This window comes from Buceros rhinoceros, unplaced genomic scaffold (genome assembly GCF_000710305.1).
Source record: "Buceros rhinoceros silvestris isolate BGI_N320 unplaced genomic scaffold, ASM71030v1 scaffold17094, whole genome shotgun sequence".
Classification (NCBI taxonomy): Eukaryota; Metazoa; Chordata; class Aves; order Bucerotiformes; family Bucerotidae; genus Buceros; species Buceros rhinoceros.
Genome location: NW_010406681.1, coordinates 71,047 through 79,721, shown reverse-complemented (window position 1 = coordinate 79,721; position 8,675 = coordinate 71,047). Strand labels below are relative to the sequence as shown.

Sequence of the window (8,675 nt, the reverse complement as noted above, 5' to 3'; positions counted from 1 at the left end):
CTTCGTGAATTCTGTGATTCTTCTGAATGTTTTTAGTGTTCTGTCAGGCAAACACCAGGGATCTAGTTCTGAATGTTTCACAACTTCCTTGCAGGACCTGACCTTGTGCTCGCTCCTCATCTGGAACAATTCAAAATAACGCACATTTCCTTGAAGTGTTCCAGAGGTCTATCAAATACTTTTACTCTGCATTTCAGTGCTATTCAGAACGTGCACATGGTCAGCCATTACGTCTCAGATGGTAACTTACTGAAAGAGGAATAACTGCATCACCTAACTATACCCTGAGTTGTTAAATAATTCATCTGAAGGAAACTTCAAGCAGTTCAAAGGTTTTTCTTATACTGTTTAGTCTATAAGCAAATCAGTATTATTTAATTTAAAAGAATTATAAATACTCAGGGGAACGAATCTTGATTTTGTGACAGCACGCAATAATGATCTGCAGAACAGACCCATCCAGCTGTTCTTCAGTGACATACCATTTAGTCTTTACTGTAAGTCAGTATGCAAAGCTCAGTGGTGCTGAGAATATTAAGTATTTCTTTAGTGAAAGGAAACATATTTCAAGACAAGCACAAATACAAACATGTAAGGCAACAGATGTAAAAAAAATGTAGTTTGAGTCACTAGAGGAACATTCAGTGCTTCAGTGTATCTAATCAAAATACAGAGCAAATATACTCTATATATTGTATTAGCACATACAGGTCTCCACACAAGTCAAACATTTCTGTAATCACTCATAATTATTCACCTAAGCGATAATCTTCTGCACTCCTAAACACCGTGTTTACATTCCAGTTGGACATGATAATACAACCTGGTGTCCAGTTTTAAGTTGAGAGTCTTGTTGGCAACTAGAAATCTATTTCCTATAGGCAGTAAAGATGAAGTGCAAGTTTATCGTAATTGTCTGAAGCAATTTTTTCCCCGTATACTATGCCTTGGTGGGTAACAGTTTCTTAGGAGTTACTGGTCTCTTGGTTTGCCACAAGTGACTGTGAATGGTAATTGCATCAACACTGGCAGACAAAGTTTTGGCAGGTATGTGGCTAAATTGCTTCCTGTCAGAGTTGTATTTATACAGTCCCTCTATCATTTTCTTTGTGATAGATTTGGGACCTATTCCCGTTAGTTTATTGATTTCTTCAGTGTCAGGGCAGTACGTATACAGAGATCTGAACTGGCAGCCTGAATCCCGGAACAAGATTAAGAAATTATTGGCATCGGATTTTTCCATTTCCTTTAAAAGAAAGAAAGAAAAAGATTCACAATATGAATTTCATATTGTAGTTAGAAAACACTCAAAATCATTAGACTGTCATTTTGAATTTGTTTTCTACCAGAACTGAAACATATGTCTAACTGTCCACTAAAAGACCATATTTTCCATCATTGGAATTTGCTAAGCCTCACCTATCTGGATTTTGAGAAGATAGCCACCTTGCTCAGGCATAATCTTATTTCATCAATACTTGTTTAGTTGCACCTCAAGAACAGACGTATTAAAGTTTTTGCAGACCTAGTAACAATTCTTTGATCCATTTCATCAAACTGGTCTAATAGTTGCAAGTTTGGGAACAGGAAATTTGGACGTCTAAATGCGCCTGAAAGCTCCTCCATTGCTAAAATGGGGTTTCAGTCATCCTTCCACCCATTCAAGTTTAGTCAAACCATAAAGTCTGTTGAAGTGTATTAAGCAAAAGTTCATTATTATCGGAAATCTTCAGATTCCTATTCCACCCAAACCAACTTCTATGGGATGTGTACCCTGAAGGTGTACAGCTCCTACTGACATACGCTGCATCCCAGAGATAAGCGTGACCTTTATACGACTGCTCTTTCCTGAGATTTCTGAGGGTTATTATGCTCCCAGTTACTTGAAGAGTAACTGCAAGAGGCTGTCCTGATTTCTCACTTGCTATTTCCAAAAAGTAGCCGGAAAGACAGGGGAGGCAGCATCTAAACTTGAATGCAGAAAACGTACAAAGAGAAGAAAGGGCATGAAATATGGCTGCGAAGTTTATTCTGGAAAAGGAATTAAATCCAGATTCCAAGTACCTGTGTTCTTTGATCTATTTAATCTGTCAAATCTGTCACATTTGATAAAAGGAACAGTCCCATTACTCAACCCTCAGACTCCATGTTACTCCTTTCGCGTGGAAACACACCGGTCCCTGAGTTCTCTCACCCTTACAACATTTGTGCACCTTCAGAAAGGTTTATACTAGCATAAGAGAAGAGTCTGGAAGACACCTCTCTGTATAGAAAATCCCGGATTTGCACTGCTGCTTGGAAACTGAAGAAAAAGCCCAGGAGGGGTGTATTTCAGTTCTCTCTGTTCCTGAGAGAGGTGTGCTTTAGTTCTAAAGGTCCCAGTCTGAGGATCAGTACGTGTAAGCTGGCTATTTTTCATGTTAGGGGAAACAAGATCGTGGGCAAATTATAAAAAGCTATTACCACATTACACAAGCAGTAACTATCAATTAACTCGTCAATTAAGTCAGCTTCCTGCGCTGCAGGTACAACACAACAGCTATTTTCTCTACACTACTAGAGAACCTTTCTGTCTACAGGAAGCGAGTCACAGGATTTACTCAAGACTTTCAGTAAGATCTAGCATAACCTCAGAAGATGCTTTTCAATATTTGCATTTATACTTGAGAGTTTTCCTAACGCCTGACTGCGGTTTGATTTGGGTGTTTATGCTTTTAGGGGAAGAGTACCCTTACCTCCAGTATCTTTTTCTTTTGGCCTTCATTTACTTTTCCAGCCAAGCAGCAATGTGCCAGCGCATTCTGAATTATATACTTGTTGGATTTAGCGCTAGGTTCTTTGAAGAGCTTTGGTCCTACGGAGGAGGAATGACAAATCAGCGAAGTTAATCAATAGGCCAACAAAGAGTTACTTTAAATGCTGTGAAGCACTTCTGGTATGGATCTTCTGCGTGAAAATACAAACCCAGGAATAAAATAGACTTAGGCTAGAGACCACAGATTTCACAAAATGTTAAATGCCATTCTGTCAGCTGTTAAGGAATTTGCTTACAAATGTGTCTTTCATTATTAAGTCATTATTATTGGCAGTATTAGTAAATGTATTTTCTCTCAGAGGACCTTTTCTACGAACAACAAAACATTTTACATTTTCTAACTAGAATTTCCGTTGCCCAGGAGGAAGCTAATTCTTCATTTTTCTTCATCTACGCCTGTGATTTCAAGGTTGAGAGGTGTAACAATGAAGCTGATGCAGCGATTAGAGTAACTGTAGCCTAACCACCTTGGAATTCCAGAGACAATTTACTCAAAATAAAAGATAAGGGATAAAAGATAAGGCCTAACACTCGTCAGGTTATTCTGTCTGTAAAAACACTTGATTTATCTCACTGAAGGAGAAGTCTCCTGTGTTTTAATTTTGAAACATATGCATACTTGTCTCAATACCATCTGAAAGAAACAACATGTAAGTACCAATTCCAAGTCTTAGAAAGGAACATAGGATACAAGCAATTACCAATTAAATTAGAAATCAAATCTCAGTTTCTCTCTTCTTTGGGAAAAAAATCCTAGGATCCACACAAAACAGCTGTAAGAAATCTGACTGACAGAGTGGAGATACTAGAATATGAGAAAAAAGCCTTCTGTTCAATCCCTAGGACCTGTATACTCCTTCATTTAAAAATAAGCTCTACATAATAATCATTACAAGATGATCTTCAGCATGGATCTTCATGAGGAAACTCGGCAAGACCATCCAAGCAAAGTCTTGCTCTCCCTCCTGCAACTCAGTTTGAGATGCATGTGGCACAAACGGACTGGTGCGTCGTGCTTTAGAAACAGGTCAGTGCTTTCTGACGTTCAGAATGACCGCTTTGCCTTTCCAGACTGTAGTCACTCCAGTGGAAAGGAGCTAAGATGATGTGCAAAACAGACATACGCTAGGACACACAGAGCTATGCCGGCCCATCAAACAAATCTGATCTCCCTAGAAGTTTATCAAAAATACCTAACGTTACTCTTGCCCAAAGTGGTATTAGGTGGGCAAAAATGGAGCTTTTATAATCTTGATGATGGCAGGCCTTTGCATGCTGTGTATGTGGAGAAAAGGGATGAAGATGCCATTATTGTTTGATTCATAATATAATAAAGAATTAGATGTCAGATTTTAAAGGTTTTAATAAACAACAAAGGATCTGTTTGGAAACAAAGGGTGAGGAATATTTAAATTCACATTACTACGTAGATTTTCTTCCTGTTGCAATTTGGTTTTTCCTTTTTGTAACTCCATTCTAAACTGAGATTAAATTTGAACTCTTCTTGCCTTGCTAGAGAGAATATGGCACAGTGACCTGTGAGCCCATTTGCTGTTATGGGCCTGACCGCACTTTATGCCGGTTATCACGAATGCCACTGAATCAGTACATCTAGTCTGGATTAAAAATTTTAACCTTGGATTATTACCATCTATTTTAAAGGAGGTGAAAGTAACATTTTAATGAGAGCATTCTCAATCAAGTTTTAGGAAACAAAATACAGGTAACTGAACACTTTTCACGCATAGAGCCACTAACAGACAGGTACTTTTCTGAATATTGTTGTCACTGACCCGTGTATTCTGTAGCGGAGGCGACTGAAGAGGTCGTAGATGCGTTTTCCCAATCTTTTTCTCCATTGCGACTACCGCAGCGACTTGGAGATAAAAATCCTTCCACAGACTCAGACCTAAACATTAATTTTAAAACTATTAAAAAAAGGTGCCATGTTCAGCAGAGAAGCCTTCTAATCTGAAAGGAAGGCAAACTGTATTCAGGTAGAACACAGTGATTCGAACTGAGGGCTATAAACCTAACTGCACAAGATTTACAGAAGAAATTAATGGATAATTGATTTCTGTAAAATACTGATTGTGTAAAATACTTTGAGTGATGCAAGAAGTTGGTATTTGGGTGAAGTGGATGTTAGTAAGTTTTGGGGCTACACCTGAGGGACAGAAACCTGATAGATATTCTAGGCTGTAGAATATTATTACTAAATCAGAATTCCAGTTACTTTTACATTGGTACTAGCAAAACAACATTATCTCGTGTAGCAAACAAACCAGTTCTCGATAGAATGATGAATGTGAATTAAAAATGTACTTCATTTATACTTATTATGACAATGGGCACCGAGAACTGCCCTATTTAGGACAGCAAAACAATTCCCTTCCTAATTTTTGTTTTCCTAAGCAGTAACTTCTGGTGCTGTAATTTTTCAGGCTGTGTCTGCACTCACATGTGAGTAATTTTGCATTTAAAGGCCTAAGCAAGATTGTAAGGTTTTCTTAAATTATTACAAGATATTTAAAGTATTTTTTTATTGTGGCTGCTGCAAAAGCCAGTCAGATTTCCAGCTTAGAGCGAAAGGTTTTCTAGGTGAGAAGAAAGGCACTATTTGCGAAGAAAAAGAAAAAAAAAGTGGTATTATAATAACGTTTATCTGCACAACAACCTCCAGTAAAATCAGCAATAGATGAAAATTCAGTTTATAATACATCCTACACCTTTTGTGATTAGCACATTCATGAAGGAGACTTCAGAATTATTACAGACATTCACTCAGTGTGAGCACCCAAGGACAATTCTGATGTGAGGAAAGGGCGAAAGTACGGGTCTGGAAAGACACGGAGAATTCTTTCAGCTCTGTTACTTGCAGCAATTTGTACTGAATTCTATCGTATTTTAAAAGTCTCAACCCCCCAAATCAAATTCAAAGCCAGAGGAAGCTGTACTGTTCCTTGCAAGTACAGCACAGCACTGTTTGACTGGAACTCTACAGACAGGGGTCACCCCAGGGAAGCCTCTGTAGGTAAGCGACACCAAGCCTTGTCTAACAGCCAGCACCGCTGGAAGGAAACCCCCTCTCCATCAGAAGTGATCATTTTGAGAGAAGACAATACATGATAGGATACTTGGATCATTTTATTAAAGTTTCTTATGTAATAACCAGAAAGTCAGTTCTCAAGACATGAAGGAAATTGAAAAGTCAAGTGAAACCAGCTGCAGGCATGTCAGACTTGATGACTGCTGTGTAGTGGCCATGAAAACATGCTGGGATAACGTGATGAGTAGTACTCCTTGTCAAACCTTTTTTCCTAGTTTGTCTGTCTTTCCTACTTCTCTTCCGTACAGAAACCAGTATTTCTCTGAATTAAGTAATTACACAAAAATATTAATTTTCCTCTAAAATACAATATAGATTTTGTATATAAAATTAATAATTTTATGTTATTTTTATATCTTTTTATTTTACTTTCAGGTGATTTTTAATGCAAAATAAATTCTGGTGGTTGGAAAAGGCTGAAGTCCTAGTGAACATTTAATACTTCCCTCTACAACTGCTACGGGGAAAAAGCCAGAAAAGAAGCTTCTACGTTAAAAATGAAAAGAAGCTCTATAGCTGCACGTAGCACACAGGTTTAATGAAGTGTGCACAAGTTGAGACTTAAACACAGGCAGGTGAATTAAAGAGGCTGTGTGAATATAGCACCTCGTTTTGACCTAATTTATAGCTGCCCAACTGGTTTACGTGGTAAAATTTGTGAAACAAATGATCACTGGTTCCCTCATGCCTGACAGTGGAAACTCTCCATGTCTCGAATCAGGAAAAACCTACCTGTTCTCGGAGCACACAGTGTGGGTGTGTATATATATATGAACAACCTTTTAAAATTCATGCTAATTTTACACAGCTGATTATCAAATTTTATTAAATGAAATGGTTATTTTAGCTTTACCTTGGCGTTCTCTTGCCTGACTGCACACTCTCATTGTCCCCTGTATTCAGCGATGCCAATGAAAGACTAGATACTGAAAAAACACGATAAAGCTGTGAACCTGGATAAAAACAAAGTTAAGGCTTATAAACCTATGCAAGTAGTAGAGTCTGTTCATTAGACCCAACACCAGCACTAGAAAGTTGGTAAGAGCTTTTCTGTACGAGACTCTTACACCCATACATGATATACGTGCATGCATATTGGTGCGCTTCATCAGAAACGCTTGCTGACGCCCAGCTGTTTGCAGCCACCTGGGATGGTCTCAGACTAAGCATTAACCTGAAGCGTGGACATGGGAATATTGGCACTATGCAAATCAAAACACGCAATCAAAGTTAGTAAGTCCTCATGAAAAAGAGCCTGAGAGACTTCATTTAAAGCTTGGAATAGATTCTTGGAAGGTGTTAAGGGAATACTTTAAATTACACTGGGAGATGGAGGGAAGCAGCTAGAGAAGATGCAGCAGAGTAACAAGGCTATACGATGCTGTAACAAAAAGGACCACTGAGCAGCCTGGTTATTTCTTTCTGTCCATAAATTGGCAATACTTCTTCCAATCATTACTGCAGTTATGTCGTATCTAAAAGAATGTGAAATTGTTCCACTTGACTCATGTTGCTACAGTCATAACTATACACACAGTAGGGGAGCAAAACAGGAAAAAACATGAAATACAGAAGTACCTCTATATTAATTTTGTCTGTACTAAGCAGGAGTTTAAGTACTTTCACCTTATAATAATCACCGTTTTATTTATCAGTTTCTTATCTCCTAACTTTATTCATTCCTTGCTCTACAAGTGCATAAGGAGGGGGTGCGTATGAAACTTGCAACACACACAGGTGCTTCCACCGGGTTTTCACCCAGTTAACCTTGTTGTCTGTTTCTATATGCATGCAGGCATAGCAGGTAATGACATCCAGCCTTTCATTTCTATTCGCAGATTTGGCTTTCCAGTTTGGGCACGTGCAGCTTCAGTTTAGCACAAGACACTAATAAATGCATGTGCTTGTTAGTACCAAAAAACAAGCTGGTGTTTTAGCATGAACAGACTCTTTTCCACATGAACACTTTTTACCTGGTGGACCTTTGATTGGTGTCTTAGGTGATTCAATATGATCTCTATGAATAGATTTTGGACGTGGCTTTTTTTGTTTGATTGAGAGAGAACGGGGCTTTATGACAGTATCCATTTCTTCCATTAGCTTTAGTTGTTTCCTTCTCATATATTCCTGCTTAATAAATTCTCGCCGGGCTCGTTCATCCTCCTTCTTCTGACGTTCTTCTTCTGTTTTGCGTCTAAAAAAAAAAATCAAATACATCTATCAGTGAAAACTTTCTAAATTAACGGTTTTAGCTAACACAGTGAGGACACAGGCATCAGATTCTTGGACAGTTTAAAATGTTTGGGATACTGTTACTAGTGAAATCAAAACCATGTTTATTAGCTTGACTGCTGTAACTGAGTGAGCACTGTGCATTTGTGCAGAAAGAAACCTAAATTTATACGGTCTCCCTCAGAATAAAAAGCACAGGGCAAGGCATTGCTCTGAGGAGCTTCACTCAGGCCAGCAGGGCTCACGTATTTAGACTGAGCTGATGCCACCTGCTGATTTTGCAGGACCAGCTGGCATGTAACTTCAGGCGGGCTCCTCAGTCATCTGGCTCTAGGATTAAATACCTTTGAGATTAAGATGCAATTTTTTGACATGGAAGTTAAACGATTAACTAAACCAGACATTTTTACGTTCGGTATTACTGATCACTTGGATCAGGACATGTAGTTTTACCTTGTCTCTTCCTTCTTATGTTCTAGTTCTGCTTCCAGCTGCTGCTTTCGAAGCAGAGTCTCTCTT

At 38.5% G+C, this 8,675-nt stretch overlaps 1 protein-coding gene across 2 annotated transcripts in view; it reads right to left on the bottom strand.

Annotated features, from left to right (window-relative positions):
* Positions 1 to 646: 646 nt before the first annotated feature.
* The window catches only part of CAMSAP2 (calmodulin regulated spectrin-associated protein family, member 2), a 78,806-nt gene continuing 70,777 nt past the window's right edge, over positions 647 to 8,675 (bottom strand). For both annotated transcript variants that reach the window (XM_010134218.1, XM_010134219.1), the window contains 6 exons: positions 8,610 to 8,675; positions 7,898 to 8,118; positions 6,778 to 6,850; positions 4,609 to 4,724; positions 2,736 to 2,854; positions 647 to 1,246 (listed from right to left, as the gene is read on the bottom strand). In XM_010134218.1, coding sequence (XP_010132520.1) covers positions 941 to 1,246; positions 2,736 to 2,854; positions 4,609 to 4,724; positions 6,778 to 6,850; positions 7,898 to 8,118; positions 8,610 to 8,675 — 901 coding nt within the window. In that variant the 3' untranslated portion in view covers positions 647 to 940. The remainder of the gene's footprint in view (positions 1,247 to 2,735; positions 2,855 to 4,608; positions 4,725 to 6,777; positions 6,851 to 7,897; positions 8,119 to 8,609) is intronic.